At 59.7% G+C, this 16,578-nt stretch overlaps 2 protein-coding genes across 2 annotated transcripts in view; both read left to right on the top strand.

The window, feature by feature from the left end:
- Window positions 1-538: 538 nt before the first annotated feature.
- On the top strand, window positions 539-8,337 carry SARS1 (seryl-tRNA synthetase 1). Its single transcript, XM_079326973.1, is given in 16 exon segments — window positions 539-737; window positions 2,865-2,931; window positions 3,095-3,101; window positions 3,104-3,174; window positions 3,718-3,742; window positions 3,745-3,857; window positions 3,859-3,876; window positions 4,324-4,347; window positions 4,350-4,469; window positions 4,751-4,907; window positions 5,680-5,900; window positions 6,607-6,736; window positions 7,613-7,635; window positions 7,637-7,771; window positions 7,847-7,976; window positions 8,050-8,337. Coding segments are annotated over 16 exon segments (1,536 nt in total). The 5' UTR covers window positions 539-597; the 3' UTR covers window positions 8,205-8,337.
- Window positions 8,338-10,131: 1,794 nt separating this feature from the next.
- Window positions 10,132-16,578, top strand: part of CELSR2 (cadherin EGF LAG seven-pass G-type receptor 2) — a 29,607-nt gene continuing 23,160 nt past the window's right edge. The window contains 12 exon segments of the mRNA XM_079327499.1: window positions 10,132-11,050; window positions 11,053-11,125; window positions 11,127-11,271; window positions 11,273-11,321; window positions 11,324-11,403; window positions 11,405-11,425; window positions 11,427-11,558; window positions 11,560-11,655; window positions 11,661-11,696; window positions 11,698-11,743; window positions 11,746-13,437; window positions 15,471-16,118. Of these exon segments, the coding sequence (XP_079183625.1) occupies window positions 10,276-11,050; window positions 11,053-11,125; window positions 11,127-11,271; window positions 11,273-11,321; window positions 11,324-11,403; window positions 11,405-11,425; window positions 11,427-11,558; window positions 11,560-11,655; window positions 11,661-11,696; window positions 11,698-11,743; window positions 11,746-13,437; window positions 15,471-16,118 (3,793 nt within the window). The 5' untranslated portion in view covers window positions 10,132-10,275.

Below are 16,578 nucleotides of genomic sequence, written 5' to 3'. Positions count from 1 at the left end.
GTGACATGGGGTGACAAGAGGTGCCATAGACAGCCACAGTCATGCCATGGGGTGCTGTAGAGAGGCGTGGGGGGCAGTCCTTGGGACCCCCGTGAACAACTGGGGTGCAAGGCGTCCTCGGATCCCCAGAGCCCACCCGAGGATCCCAGTATCTCTGGGATGTGGCTGAGGAGCCCCAGGGATGCGAGGGGTGCGAGGGCAGAACCGCGGAGACCCCCTCTGGCAGTGGGGGCTCAAGGATGCTCGGACTGCTCGGTCCCTTCCAGACCCCCCCATATCCTCCCCAAACTCTCATACCTTCCCGGTACCCCCAGTCCTCCCGCCGTGCCCGGGCCTCCAGACCGCTGAAACCCCCGTTGGGGGGGGGGGGGGGGTCCGGGATGCTCGGGCCCCCCCAGACCCTCCGTGTCACTCCCGTCCTTCCCTTGCCCTTCCACACCGTCCTCCCGTCCCACTGTGCACCTCCGACCAGCAAGGGGCGCTGCCGCGCCCCCGCCCGCATGGCCGCAAACGCACTGCGGCCCCGCCTCTTCCCGCGCATGCGCGGAGCAGCTGTCCCCGCCGCTGTTCCCGGCGCCGCCGCAGCCATCAGCAGTCATGGTGCTGGACCTGGATCTGTTCCGCGCCGACAAGGGCGGAGACCCGGCCATGGTGCGGGACATGCAGCGCAAGCGCTTCAAGGACCCCGCGCTGGTGGATGCGCTGGTGCGAGCGGACGGCGCCTGGCGGAGGTGTACGTGGCTGGGGGAGGGAACCTCTGGTTGGGGGAGCCCGAGGGCTTGTCACCCCCTTGTCACACGCGGGCATGTCTCCTCCTCCCGGTGCCTTTTCCTCCCACCCTGGTGGGTCCGCAGGCAATGGGACCCCCTCACCATCGCCTCTCCTCGGGTTGGGGGATCTCCTAGGCGTCCCTCTCTCCCGCTCTCCCTCCCGGGTGCCTGGAGCCGACCCCACACTGACTCCTGAACCTCCTCGCTGAGATGGGGTGACCTTAGGGGAGTCTTTCGCACTCTCCCCAACCGCTTAGTGATCCCTCCCCAGCTCTCGGGGATCACTTCGGTGGTCACTGCCCTCTGGCACTGGATTCTGTGGGTAGATCACAGCAGAGACCGACGGCTTGTGGATTCCCCTCGCCCCTAATCCCAGGGATTGAGGTGGGAGAAGTTCCCACCTTCCCCATTCCCCAGACTGAGGGGCAGATCATAGGTTCCCTTAGCCCGCACATGGATCCCGCCCCATTGCGATCCCCAGGGATCCACGTCCTTGCACTGCCGCAGGATCCAGCTGGGCGGGGAGGATCCTAGGCAATGCCACCCCCAAACTTGGGCTACACCCACAACCTGGGTGGCTTGGGTGAGGCAGGAGCCACCTCCCCCGTGGCTCCCGTGGGATAGGGGGCAGCGAGATCCGCATCCAGCTCGGTCAGTGGGGTCAGCTCGGATGTGGAGAGGAGTTGGAGGGCGGCGGGAGGAGTGGGTACCCCCAAACCCCGCCGTTCCCAGGGCACCCCAGCCGCTGCGGGATGAAAGCAGCGCTTGGGTTCCCCTTTGATGCATTCTCCTTGATGTCCTCGTGGGATCTTGCCCGGGAGTCCTTGGCTCTGGCCGTGTCCTCGTTTTATCCCAGCGTGTTTCATCACACGGGATCACCCTGCCTGCTTCCCAGCCCCCTTCCGCTGGCTCTGTGTGCCCGGGATGGACAATGGCTGGTGGCTACAGGAGGCGACAGAGTGACGAAGGGTGGTGGGACGTGCTGGCTGATCAATCCCGCCGCGCCGACGCCGTGGAGCCCGTGCTTTCCCTGTTGCATGTTCCCTGGGTCCTGGATCCCCTGGGGACTGATCCCTCCCACTGGGGTGTCACGTTCTTGGGGGTTGGGTGTCCCCAGTTTGAGTGCCCCGGGTCCTGGGTTCTGCCCTTCCCTTGCCCTGGGGGTCATGCTCCACTCATCCAACACCCCCTGAATCTCATCACTGTGGCCTCAGATCCCAGAATCTGCTCAGTCCTTAGCAATCCCGGCGCAGTGACAGAGGGGTTTCATCACAATACAGGGTCCCAGTGCAGTGTGGGGGTCCCATCCTAGCAGGGGGGCCCCAGCGTGAGTGGGCTCTGAGCCTGTGGAGGGGTGGTCCTGTCCTGTCATGCAGTTTCAGTGCAGCATGGGCGGGGGAGGGGGGCAGGTCTATCCTGATGTGGGGGGGTCCCATCCCAACATGAGGGTCCTAGCCCAGCACTGGGGAGGTCCCAGTGCAGTATGGAGGTCCTGTGCTGATGTAGTCCCATCCTGACTAGATCCCATCCTGGTATGAGGGTCCCAACCTGGTGGAAGGATTCCCATCTTGACCATGTGGGGTTTCCCAGTCCAGCATGGAGGTCGCAGCCCAATGTGGGGGATCCTATCATGGTGTGGAGATCCCATTCCAGTGCATGGTTTCCAGCCCGGCATGGGACTTCAGCCCAATGTGGGGGAACCCATCCCATCATGGGGCTCCCAGTGCAGAGGTCCTATCCCAATGTGGGGGTCCCAGCCCAGCATGGGAAATCCCAGTGTGGGGTTTTCATCTTAGAATTGGGGTGCCCCATCCCAGTGTGGTCCCAGTAGTCATGGGGGTTTCCTGCCTGGCATGGGGGTCCCAGGGCAATGTCACTCCAGGTGTTTTCCGGTGACATCCCTATTCCCTGTGGCTCTGCTCCACATGATCAGCTCTGTCCTCCCAAAAACTCCAGGGCTGGTGCCTGTGGGTATTCCTGGATCTGCCACCCCCGCTGCTGCTCTTGTGGCCCCATATCATGTCTCTGCACCAGATGGGGGGCCCCAGCCGTTCTTCACTCCAGGTGACAGCCTCTGCCTTCCTTTGCAGGCAGGTTTCGTGCCGACAACCTGAACAAGCTGAAGAACCTGTGCAGCAAAACCATTGGGGACAAGATGAAGGTGGGGCATGAGTGCCCTGGGTAACCTTCTGGTGGAACATTACCCACCTGTGACATCTTTTCCTCTCTCATCCCTCAGCCTCTCCCTTGTGTCACTGAGGGATATTTTCCCCCTGGAATTTTACTCTTTAACTCTAGTAGGTATTTTTTTCCTTCTGCTGCAGAAAAGGAGTCAGCAGGGACGGATGAATCAGTACCAGAGAGTGCACAGAACCTGGATGAGCTCACAGCTGATGTCCTGGGGGTAAGACCCCAACTCCCTCCACTGTGGCTACAGTTTGTCCAGAGCTTTGCCTGGAATTGCCCAAACTGGTGGCCTGAAGTATCCACCAAATGAGGGCGGACTGCCTGAATGGCCTAGCTGAGAGGATCCTGTTATCTCCCAGTCCCACACCAGCAAAACTAACTCTTCCTTGGTGTCCTTGATCTCCTCAGCATCGCTCTGTGTCAGTCAGTGGCTCATCCCTGGGAATTTGAACAGGCTTATCCTCCGTGTCCTCATGTGTCCCTCCCTGCCTACTTCCATCCCAGTTCAGTAGTCACCCTGGTTAATGAGTGGCAGTGCTGGCTGTCATGGGAGCAGCTCAGGCCCTCCAGAGCACAGCTTGTCGCCCCTTATTCCTTCAGGCTGTTCTTGAGTGTGTCCAGCCCAGGGACTCACTCCAGCATCTGTGGAGGGTCTGGAATTCACGAGTGCTAGGCCCAGGATTCCCTGTGCTGGTGTGAGCAGCCCCCTCTTCCTGGTGGTCTTCTCTTGCCCCCACCTCATCCAGAAGTCTCTCTGCAGAGTCTCCAGGTAGCCCAGATAAAGAAGTTCGGCTGCTCATTGATGAGGCGATCCTGGAATGCGACTCTGAGCGCCTGCGACTGGAGGCTGAACGCTTTGAGAGCCTCCGGGAGATTGGGAACCTCCTCCACCCCTCTGTGCCCAGTTAGCAACAACGAGGTGGGACATGGGAAGTGAGGGGGGTTGGTTAGTGGAGGCAGGAAACTCACAGGCAAGGGAGCAGGGGCTCCCAGCAAGGTATCGCCCAAGCCCAGCTGGGTGGGCGGGTGAGGGAAATCGCATGACAAGCTGGCATTTTCCACTCAGATCAGACAAAGAGCAGCTCAGACAACACTGGGCACACCATTGTTGGGGGAATTAATGGGAAAGACGCTTCCTGTGGTAGGGACAGGTTCTCCCTCCGCTGCCTCCATTCATCCCGCGGGAATATTTTGCCAAGGGGTGCACAACTGGGCCAGGCTCGCTGCCAGATGGCTGCACAATAAGCTACAGCTGGAGTTTGACTTCCCAAAGTGGGCCCAGTGTGGTTCAGAGACTGATATCACAGCATTCTGGGTCACTGAGGTGGTGATAGGCTTCTGCTCCTCTTTTCTCCGGTTCCTGCAGGATGTGGACAACAAGGTGGAGCGGAGTGTGGGGGTGACTGCAGCTGCAGGAAGAAGTATTCCCATGTGGATCTGGTGGTGAGTGTGGATGGCTATGAGGGGGAAAAGGGCGCTGTGGTGGCTGGCAGCCGTGGCTACTTCCTTAAGGTGAGAGCTGTGACCCCAGAATGATCAAGTTCAGAGGGGAACAAGGAGGGCAGGCGCCTTGGGTTCTCCTCCCCTGGGATGAATGATGGGAGCCTTCATCTTGTGGGTGTGGGATGAACTCTGACCATAGCAGCACATCAGGGTCTGTTCCTGCCGCAGTCAGGGGTGACCCTGAGCCTGGCAGCCATTGCAGCTCTGTGGCTCTGTCTCCTTGGCCATTTAAGCAAGGAGTGGCCCAGTGGGTTGGTGTGTGTGACAGGCAGTGTAACCCTTGTTCCCAGGGCCCGCTGGTGTTCCTGGAACAGGCGCTGATCCAAGTACGCGCTGCAGAGCCTCCGTGCCCGGGGTACACCCCGGTGTACACCCCCTTCTTCATGCGCAAGGAGGTGATGCAGGAGGTGGCCCAGCTCAGCCAGTTTGATGAGGGAGCTTTACAAGGTAAGGGATTGCTCTGGATTTGGGACTGGACTTGGGAGCAAGCCATCCCTATAGGGCTGTAGGGAGGGAGGCAGCGGTATCCCCTCTGCCCTTGGCAAGGCTGTGCTTGTGGCAGTGGTGGTGGCAGCAATGGTAGCAGTGGTTCCTTCCCCTCTCCTTGGGATCCATCTCCATGTTGTGATGGTGACGATATGACAGGGAGGTGGCTTACCTTGGGAGGGGGTCCACCTCCATGGGAAACACTTCATGTGATGCTGCAGTGACAAGGAGGTGGCTCATCTTGGGTCCATCTCCATGGTTGACACACTCTTGATGGCCATGAGGTGACAAGGAGATGGCCTGGCCTCCAGAGTCAGCTCTCCATGTGGTGACAAGGACCTAGCTTATTTCTGGGGTCCATGTTTATGGGAGGCCACATGAGTGGTGATGAGTTGACAAGGAGGTAGCTCATCTTTGCAATCCATTTGCACAGGTGACACTGATGGGCAGTGCAGTGACAAGGAGATTACATGCTCTGGGGTTTCATCTCCATGGTAACATAGGTGACAAGGAGGTGGCTTGTGATGGTGATGACATGAAAAGGAGGTGGCTCATCTCTGGGGTCCATCTCCACAAGTGGTACAGGTGACTTGTCCCTGCCATCAGCCCCTTTGAAGGACCAACAAACTTCTGTGATGAATTCCTAAACCATGCAGGCCCTGGAAAACCTCCCTGCTGGTCCCTGGAGGTGCAGGACAGCTAGAAGAGGGCCAGTGGCTCGTGTCCCCTGCAGTGATCGGGAAGGGCAGTGAGAGGGCAGAGGACAGTTCCATCGATGAGAAGTACCTGATCGCTACCTCAGAACAACCAATCGCCGCCCTGCACCGCGACGAGTGGCTGCGGCCCGAGGACCTGCCCCTCAAGTACGCGGGGCTCAGCACCTGCTTCCGCCAGGAGGTGGGGTCCCATGGCCGGGACACCCGTGGCATCTTCCGTGTCCACCAGTTCGAGAAGGTGAAGGAGCAGTTCTGGCAGGAATTTGGGGTGTACCGAGGGCTGCTGTGAGGTTCCAGTGGGAATTCAGAGTGCCCAGCATCGCTTTGGGGTTCCAGTAGGAATTCAGCATGTTCCGGTGGGAATTCATGGTGTATCCGGTGCCACTGCAGCGTACCCAGCCGGAATTCAGGGGGTACCCACTGTCACCATAGTTTTCCAGCAGGAAATTGGGATGTATGCCCCATGTCACTATGGGGTTCCAGTGGGAATTCAGGCTGTACCTGGTGTCACTGTGGGATTCCAGCAGGAATTCAAGGTGTACAGGGGGTCACCATGGAGTGAACCTGATGGGAATTTCAGATGTACCTGATGTCAGCTGCAGTGTTCTCAATGGGTATTCAGGATGTACCCAATGTCATGCAATGTTCCAGTGGCGATTCAGGATGTACCAGGTGTCACTGGTATTCTGATGAGAATTTGGAGTGTTCGAGGGATCATCATGATGTACCAGCAGCAATTTGAAGTGTTCAGGTGTTGCTATGGAGTTCTCATGGGAATTTGGGCTATACCCAGTGTCACTGCAGGTTTTCAGTGCGAATTTAGGGTATACTGGGTATCACTGTGGAGTTCCAGTTGGAATTTGGACTGTACCCGGTGTTGCCATGGAGTTCCAGTGGGAATTGGAGCTATACCTGGTGCCACTGTGGAATTTCTTCTCCTGCAGATTGAGCAGTTTGTCTACTCCTCCCCCCATGACAACAAATCCTGGGAGATATTTGAGGAGATGATGGCCACAGCTGAAGAATTCTACCAGTCCCTCGGGATTCCCTACCACATCGTCAACATTGTCTCAGGTAGGGGCTCCTATGCAACAGGGCGTCAAGGGGGGCCTTGACCTGCTTCCCAGCATGGCAATTTCTTATCCCTGGCTCATTGCTGTCCCCAGCCAGAGGTGGAGAAGGAGAAGGGGACATTTTGTTTTCTGTCGAATTCTCAGCTTTGCTCTGGGTCTGTGGGAGCAGATCTGGGCACTTCTGTGCTGGGTTGTCCCTGCTGTCCCTTCCAGAGGGACAGTTGGAGTGTCCCAGCTCCTCCTGGAAATGTTTACAGGAAAAAGATCTTATTTAAAAGCTCCCTGTGGCTGAGTGGGGGTACCCCTTTATCCCCTTGGCAGAGTAAGAACCCCACATTCCCACAGCCAAGTGATAACCCCACATCCCCCACAGTTGAGCAGGAATCCCTCATCCCTGTGGCCAAGCAGGAATCCCAGATCCCCACTGTGTAATCCCATCTCCCCATAGTCAAGTGGGGAGCCCATGGCCATGTGGCTGAGAAAGTGCCCCATGTTCCCATAGCTGAATGGGAATCTCACATCCACATTGCTGAGAGGGACTTCCACATTCCTGTGACCAAACAGGACCCGCATATCCTCATGGCACAGCAGGAATCTGATGTCCTGTGGCTGAGCAGGAGTTCCCCATTCCCAAGTCCAGGCAGGACTCCACACCCCTGTGTCCCTATGACCAAGCAGCTTGTGGCTTGTTGACCCTGTGGCCAAGAGGGGATGCCATATTTACATGGCTGAGAGGTAGCCCCGCATCACTATGGCAGAGCAGGAAACCCATATTGGATTGGCACCAAGCTGCAGGAGCGACCCTACATTCTGTCCCAGGATAGGCAAATTCAGGATGGCAGTGGGACCCCCCCGCTCAACACTGTCCCCCCTTCAGGATCCCTGAACCACGCAGCCAGCAAAAAAACTGGATCTGGAGGCCTGGTTCCCTGGCTCTGGCGCCTTCCGCGAGCTCGTCTCCTGTTCCAACTGCACTGACTACCAGGCTCGGCGCCTGCGCATCCGCTATGGCCAGACCAAGAAGATGATGGACAAGGTGAGGCTAGTGGGTGTGGGGGATTCTTCCTGTGTTCCTTTGCTTTCCCCATGTCACACGTGTCCCCCGCCACAGGTAGAGTTTGTGCACATGCTGAATGCCACCATGTGTGCTACCACCCGTACCATCTGCGCCATCCTGGAGAACCACCAGACCCCTGAAGGCATCCGCATCCCTGAGAAGCTCCAGAACTTCATGCCCCCAGGTAACATCCCCCTGTGCCCTCCCCGTCCTTCTCTCCTTGGCTGGGGTGTGACAGTAATCCATTGTCTTCCCAGACCTGCGGGAGCTGATTCCGTTCGTCAAGCCAGCTCCCATTGAGCAGGAGCTCTCCAAGAAGCAGAAGAAGCAGCAGGAAGGGAGGGGCAAGAAGAAGGCAGGTGGGGGACTTGACCAGGTGCTGGAGGAGCAGATGAAGAACATGGCGGTCTGAGGGTGTCCCCCTGCAACCCCAGGGATTTCAGGGACCTCCTGATCATCTCACCATCATCTTTGCCTTGGAGGGGAGTCACCATCTGTCCCTCCCGTGCCAACAGAGAACTGTCAGGGCGCTGCTCCTCTCCCTGTGTGTCACCACTACCCTGCTGAGTGGGGGCCAGTATCACCCATGTATCCCTCATGCTGAGTGGTGCTGGGGACTCCCGTGCCCACATAACATGTCCCTCCTCCATCCAAAATAAAGCGAGTTGCTGAGCTGTGTGTTCTTGGATGGGGGGGGGAGAGGGGGGGAGGGTGTCCAGCCCGGGGAGTGTCTCCGTGACACCTCACCCTTCCCCCTACCCCCGCACTCCCCTCTCCCTTCTCCCTCCCTCCTGTCAGCTCCACACAAAGCCCCTTTGTGATGCTAAGTGGGCCGAGGGACCACAGCCTCAGCCCCAGCTGTTGCTCAGCGCCCCCCCCCGCCCCCGAGGTGGGGGTGACACAAGGGAGGTTGCTCCCTTCTATCCCCATGCGGCGAGGCCTGGCTGTCGCGCCTTGCTTGAGCGTGGGAAACCCCCAGCTGGGCCGTGGATGTCGGGTGGAACCGGCGGGGAGCGGCCCAGTGAATCACCGGAGCCCCCGGGGGAGGCGGGGGCGTTCCGGCGCTCCAAGCACCGCCCCGGTACCCGTCGGACCCGTTCCGCCGGGGGGGGGCCCGACTCCAAGCCGCCTGCCTGCACCCACGCCCTGGGACCGGCGCCGGCTTGTTGGGCTGGGAGGGCAGCACCCACGGACCACCAGGATCCGCCCCTGTCTGGCTTCTCCAGTCCCACCCAGTCCGTCTGAGTGTTCCCCAGCATCCTCAGTCCGTCCCAGGTTGCCCGAGTGCCCCCAGCATCATCAGTCACCTCAGCCTGGTCCAGTAGCTCGCAGTCTGTTCTATTGCCCCCAGTTCTGGTGCGGTGGGACGAGCCCCGGGGATCGGGTGGGGGGTGCCACGGAGTGAGGGGACACGAACTCCCATGTGTGGAGTCACGGCTGGCGGTGGGGATACGCGGGGCTTGGGGGGCGTGAGTATGTCACACGTGCTGTATGTGCCACACGTGTGCTGTGTGTCTACATGCATGATCTCTTTGCTGTGTCCCACACGTGCTCTGGTCTCACGGGTGTGCTCTGTATTTCACATGTGCTCTGTGTATCACATACGTGGTTCCCATGTCACATGTGCTCGCTGGTGCCTGTGTGTCCTGCGTGCACGACCTGCGTGTTCCCTGCGCGTGCAACACGCGTGCCTGCAATGCACAGGTGCGTGCAAGGCCCTTCACAGGTGTGCACCTCATACGAGTGTGCGAAGCCGGCGCGCAGTGCGCGCTCGCTGCCCCCGCACTGCCGCTGTCGGTGCGGTTGCGGATGCCGCCGGCGGGTGACGGGGGAGGCGGCGGCTCCTTTAAGCGCGGCTCCGCCCCGGCGGGCGCGCGCGGGCGGGGGCGGGGCGCAGGCGGCGGCGCGGGTCGCTGCGGGCACCAGCGCCGGCACCGAGGGCATTGAGGGGAAGTGGCCATGGGCCCCTCCGCCCACCCGCCAGGCTAACCTCTCGCTGCTGGTCGCTGTTGCTGCTGCTGCTGCCGCTGCCCGCACTGAGACCCACCATCGCCACCGGCATCGGCTCCGGCACCCCCACAGGCATCGGCACCGGCACGCGCACCCGTCCGTCCGGCACGCTCCCGGCGCCACTCCAGCTCCGCGGCGGCACCGGTGGCAGCGGTGTCTCCGGCGGCACCGGGGACAGCGGCGGCGCGCGGCCCCCGCCGAGCACCGGGGACAGCGGCGACAGCGTTGGGCCCGCACCGGCCGCGGGCGGCAGCGATGGGACCGCACCAGGCACCGGTTCTTCCAGTGGGGGCAGCGGCGGCGGCGTTAGGGGTTCCCCAGATATCGGCGGCACCAGGGTTATCGGGTACACTGGAGGAACCATAAATGCAGGAGACGCTTGGAAGCCTGGAGGCACTGGGAACGCTGGAGGCACTGGGAGCATTGGAAGCACCCGGGATGCTGGAGGCACCCGGGATAGTGGAGGCACCGGGATGACTGGAGGAACTGGAGACACTGGGAGCACCCATGTCCTCAGGGGCACCAGGAGCACCAGGAATACTGGACACACCAGGGACACCAACATCCTCGTGGACTCCCGGACAACTGTGAACATGCTGACCACTGGGGGTTTTGGGGGCACTGGAAGCACTCCAGTCCCCAGGGACACTAGGAATTCTGAACTCACTGGGGAGACTGGGAGAGTCCCCAGCGACACCAGGAAATCTGTGGACACTGGACATGCTGACAACACCAACATCCCCAGGGAGACCAATGACACTGGGGATGAGATGGACACTGGGGATGTTGAGGAGTCCCAGACCACAGTGGTCCTCAGAGCCCCCATACCTCACCACCGCCCCTGCCGCAGCCCCAACACAGTACCACAGTTCCAGCCCTCCAGCTACCAGGCCACAGTGGAGGAGAACCAACCAGCAGGCACACAGGTGACACAGGTGACAGCACAGGACCCTGATGAGGGGGAGGCAGGCCGGCTGCACTACACCATGGCTGCACTCTTCGACAGCCGCTCCAATGCCCTCTTCACTGTGGACCCTGTCACTGGTGCCATCAGCACTGTTGCACCGCTGGACCGTGAGAGCAAGAGTACTCATGTGTTCCGTGTGACAGCAGTGGACCACGGGATACCCCGGCGCAGTGCTGTGACCACACTGACAGTGACAGTGAGTGACGCAAACGATCACGATCCGGCCTTCGAGCAGCCAGAATACTGGGAGAGTGTGCGAGAAAATCTGGAGGTGGGCTATGAGTACTGACAGTGCGAGCCCACGATGGTGATGCTGGTCCCAATGCCAATATCCTCTACCGCCTCCTCAATGCTGGTGAATGCCAGTGAGGTGTTTGAGATCGATTCCCGCTCAGGCGTCATCCGCACCCGTGGCCCTGTGGACCGGGAAGTGGTGGATGCCTTCAAGCTGTTGGTGGAGGCCACAGACCAGGGCCAGGATCCAGGTCCCCGGAGTGCCACAAGCCACTGTCCACATCGCTGTGGAGGACGACAATGACAATGCACCACAGTTCGTGAGCGGCGTTACGTGGCTCAGGTCCCTGAGGACGTGGTACCCAGTGTGGCGGTTCTGCAGGTGATGGCCACCGACCGTGGACAAAGGCAGCAATGCGCTGGGTGCATTATAGCATTGTCAGTGGCAACAGCCGTGGGCACTTCTACATTGATGCCCAGACAGGCGCACTGGATGTTGTTACCCCCCTGGACTATGAGATCACCAAGGAGTTCACCCTGCGTATCCGGGCGCAGGGATGGTGGTCGCCCACCTCTCTCCAACATCAGTGGTTTGGTTACCATCCAGGTATTGGATATCAACGACAATGCACCCATCTTTGTCAGCACGCCCTTCAGGCGACCGTGCTGGAGAATGTCCCCATGGGCTACTTCTGTCATCCATGTACAAGCCATTGATGCCGATTCAGGTGACAACAGCCGTTAGTTTACACCCTGCTGGAAACTGGCCCCAGCTTCCCCTTTGTCATCAACAACAGCACTGGGTGGATCATGGTGGCCTCTGAGCTGGACCGGGAGGTGGTTGACTTCTACAGTTTTGGGGTGGAGGCGCAGGACCAGGGCACCCCCCCAATGGCCTCCACGGCCAGTGTCAGTGTCACCATCCTGGATGTCAATGACAACAGCCCTGAGTTCACCCAGCGGGAGTATGGCACCCGCCTGAATGAGGACGCAGCAGTGGGCACCAGTGTTCTGACTGTCTCTGCTGTCGACCGTGATGCTAACAGTGTCATCACATACCAGATTTCCAGCGGCAACACCCGCAACCGGTTCTCCATCACCAGCCAGAGTGGTGGTGGGCTCATCTCTCTTGCCCTGCCCCTGGACTACAAGCTGGAGCGGCAGTACCTGCTCACCATTGCTGCCTCTGATGGCACCCGCCAGGACACTGCCCAGGTGGTTGTCAATGTCACCGATGCAAACACCCACCGCCCTGTCTTCCAGAGCTCCCACTACACTGTCAATATCAATGAGGACCGGCCAGTAGGCACAACAGTGGTGGTCATCAGTGCCACAGATGAGGACACAGGGGAGAACGCCCACATCACCTACCTGATGGAGGACAGCATCCCCCAGTTCAGCATTGCCGCTGAGACTGGTGCTGTCACGACCCAGATGGAGTTGGACTATGAGGACCAGGTGTCTTACACCTTGGCCATCACAGCACGGGACAATGGTATCCCGCAGAAATCTGACACAACTTACCTGGAGATCCTGGTGAGTGATGTCAATGACAATGCACCCCAGTTCCTTCGTCATTCCTACCAGGGATCCATCTACGAGGATGTCCCCACCTTCACCAGTGTCCTCCAGGTCTCTGCAACTGACCGTGACTCTGGGCTTAATGGCAGGATATTCTACACCTTCCAGGGGGGTGATGATGGTGATGGTGACTTCATCATTGAGTCCACCTCAGGCATTGTCCGCACCTTGCGCCGTCTGGACCGGGAGAATGTGCCTCTCTATTCCCTGCGGGCATTTGCCGTGGATAGGGGAGTCCCAACCCGGAGAACACCAGTGGAGATCCTAGTGACAGTGTTGGATGTCAATGACAACCCACCTGTGTTTGAGCAGGACGAGTTTGACATCTTTGTGGAGGAGAACAGCCCCATTGGGCTTGTGGTGGCCCGGATCACTGCCACTGACCCTGACGAGGGCACCAATGCCCAGATCATGTACCAGATTGTGGAAGGCAATATCCCTGAGGTCTTCCAGCTGGATATCTTCTCTGGAGAGCTCACTGCCCTTGCTGACCTGGACTATGAGACCAAGGCTGAGTATGTCATGGTGGTCCAGGCAACATCAGCACCACTGGTCAGTCGGGCCACCATCCATGTGCGCCTGCGTGACACCAATGACAACAGCCCCCAGCTCAAGAACTTCGAGATCCTCTTCAACAACTATATCACCAACCGCTCCGGCAGCTTCCCTGGGGGCATCATCGGCCGCATCCCTGCCCAAGACCCCGACGTCTCTGACCACCTCACTTACGCGTTTGAGCAGGGCAATGAGCTCAACCTTGTGCTGCTGGACCCACACAGTGGGGATCTGCGCCTCAGCCCGGCCCTGGATAACAACCGCCCACTGGAGGCCATCATGAGGGTGTCTGTCTCTGGTAAGATCACCATCCATGGAGGTTTGTGGGTAAATCAATCTCTATTTTTGCATGGAGGCAAGGTGTTATGGGGTCCGTTTTGGCTGCCTCCATCCTCCAGATCAGAAGGCATGATGTGTTGTGGGGTCCTGCCACCCCACTGAGGTGTTTTGGAGTTCCACCATACCATCCTGGTTGCCTCTGCCCTCCAGATCTAAGGGAGGGGGTATAATGGGATGCTGTGCCCCCCTCTCCAGACATCCAAGCTGGAGGCCATCAAGGTCCTTTAGTAGCCCTTTTGCTTTCCCCACCCCCATGGGCTGTCCAGAGGTAGTCCTGGCACTTCTCTGTCACTGAGAGGATGGGGCAGGACCTACTGCATGTACTGGGGGAGCAGAAGCTGGTGTAGGCCAGTGAGGTCCTGGTACCCTTGGGGGCTTGTGGTGGGGTTCTGATGGGTGAATCTGGGAAGGCTCACGGTGCAGTGCAGTACTGGGGGAGCCCTGGCACTGCAGTGTTTGTGGTTGCAGGAGACACAGAGTCTGGTGTCTGTATCTGGGGGGGAGGCACCCTGACCTCCACTGAGAGATGCCCAAACCAGTGGGGAGGAGTCACAAGATAAGGGGGGTTTGTGCAATAAGTTGTCAGCACCGTTTGGGTGGTGGGGTGTCCAGCAGGTGCTTCTGGGGGATGGGGGTCATCCCAAGGTGGGGAAACATCTCCTTGATCACCCCCAGGTCAGGGGGAAACTGGGTCACAGGCCATACCTGATGTCCATTGTCCCCAGCCAGCTTCCCCTGGCTGGGGTCCCTGCTCTAGCCACACAAAGCAGGGGGCCCAGAGCACAAAGAGTGGGGGCAGGGAGTCCCCTGTGCCCCGCCCCCCCACCCTCCCCCCCTCCCTTCCCCCCCCCCCTCCCCCCCACCCTGTACATATGCAATCGGGAGGGAAACAAAAGGTCCAGCCATAGCTGGGCCCTCGCGGCCGTGGCCATGGCAACCTTTCTCCCTGCCCCCCCTCCTGTGCTGGCTACTGGCCACCAGTGACTGGCCCCGGGCCACTGGGCAGCCCTGGCCCCTGCCACCCCCTTGGCACTCCCTCCTTCCTGCTTGGCCTGAGACCTGACAGAAACCTGTCCCCATGCTCCCTTCATCCGTCTGTCTGCCTGTTCCCAATCTGTCCAGCATCCCGCTGCCCTTGGCCAGGGGGTGACAAAAAGGAGGAGGAGAAAGGTGGGTGCCTCAGTGCTTAGCATAGATTTTCTCCCCCAGCGCCATGACCAGCTTCTTAAGCAGCATCACCCGCATACCAGTCCCAGAAACAGCTCCAGCCCCAGAAACCAGCACCAACCCCATAACCACTACCAATCCTATAACCAGTGCTAGCTCCATAACCAGCCTCAGCCTCGTAGACAGAACCAGCCCCATAACCAGCCTCAACCCCATAACCAACCACCAGCCCCATTCAGATGCCCCCCACCCCACAGTGTCCAAGCAGGATGGGCACCGCATGACCCACACTGTCTCCATTCCATGGTTGCCAAGCAGAATGGGCAAGCACAACCAGCACCAGTCCCATAACCAGTGCTATGCCCATTCAATAGTGACCAGGTTGGACAGGAGCCTTGTAACCAGTTCCAGCCCCATTGCCAACATCGTCCCCATCCTGCTGTCCCTACTCTGTGGTGGCCCTGTGGGATCAGCACCCCAAAAAAAGCACCAGCTCCATAGCCAACACCAACCCTATAACTATCATTGTCTCCCTTCCTTGATGGCTGAGCAGGAAAGGTCTCCCATAGTCTGCACTGTCCCTATCTGATTGTCCCCATTCCATGGTGGTCAAGTGGGATGGGCACCTCGTAGTCAGTATTGTCCCCGTTTCACAGTGGTTACATGGGCCAGGTGTTTCATGACCAGTGCTGTCCCCATTCTATGGTGGCCAAGCAGGTCAAGCCCCCATAGCACCGTCCCCATCTGATTCCCATCCCACCATCCTTTCCCAGAGTTGCCCATTGCTGTCACTGACCCACTCCTGTGCCCTCCCTTTTTCCCCAGATGGCGTTCACAGCGCAACAGCGCAGTGCACGCTGCGGGTGACCGTGATCACAGATGAGATGCTCAGCAACAGCATCACCCTGCGTTTGTCCGACATGTCCCAGGAGCGCTTCTTGTCCCCCCTGCTCAGCCGTTTCCTGGAGGGGGTGGCTGCTGTCCTAGCCACCCCCCGCCACCGCGTCGTCCTCTTCAACATCCAGACAGACACTGACGTGGGGACGGCGCGGATCCTCAATGTCAGCCTCTCGGCCCTGCTGCCGGCGGCGGTGCCAGGCGCGTCGCGGTTCTTCTCGTCGGAGGAGCTGCAGGAGCGGTTGTACCTTAACCGGTCTCTCCTGGCGGCCACCACGGCCCAGCGCGTCCTGCCCTTTGATGACAACGTGTGTCTGCGCGAGCCCTGTGAGAACTACATGCGCTGCGTCTCCGTCCTGCAGTTCGACAGCTCCGCGCCCTTCCTCGCCTCCGACACCATCCTTTTTCGCCCCATCCACCCCGTCACGGGCCTGCGCTGCCGCTGCCCGCCTGGCTTCACCGGCGACTACTGCGAGACCGAGATCGACCTCTGCTACTCCAGCCCCTGCGGCAGCAATGGGCGGTGCCGGAGTCGTGAGGGCGGATACACCTGCGAGTGCCATGAAGACTTCACTGGTTAGTGCCACTGGCCAGTCCTTTCTCAGCGTCCATCCTCATCTTTCCTCACCCATCTTCTCTTCAGCCCTCCCTCCCTCTCTCCCTCCCTCCGCTGGTAGACTGGTTTCACTGGAGCCATAACCCCTTACCCCCAACCTGGGACTCCAGCCCCCCACGAGAGCTGCCACCCAGGTGGGGGAGGGGGGTGTGAGGAGGGGGTGTCTCTGGGTTTCCATGGCAATGGGAGGTGGTTGTCATGGTGATAGAGCTGGGGATAAAGATGATGGGGGGGGGAGGGAGAAGAGATCCCCATCCTCTCACTTAGGGTGCTTGGTGTCACACTGGGGAGCCCTGTGAGTGGGAGCTTCTCTCTCCTGGGGGGAGAACTCGGGATTTGCTGGAGGGTGGGAAGGAGAGAGGACTCCCATCCCCCATTTTTGGGATGCTGGTGCCCTTGGGGTATCACACAGGGGAGCCT

This window comes from Erithacus rubecula (assembly GCF_903797595.1).
Source record: "Erithacus rubecula genome assembly, chromosome: 26".
Classification (NCBI taxonomy): Eukaryota; Metazoa; Chordata; class Aves; order Passeriformes; family Muscicapidae; genus Erithacus; species Erithacus rubecula.
Note: the sequence above shows the minus strand (reverse complement) of the source record. Positions and strands in the feature narration are given on the sequence as shown.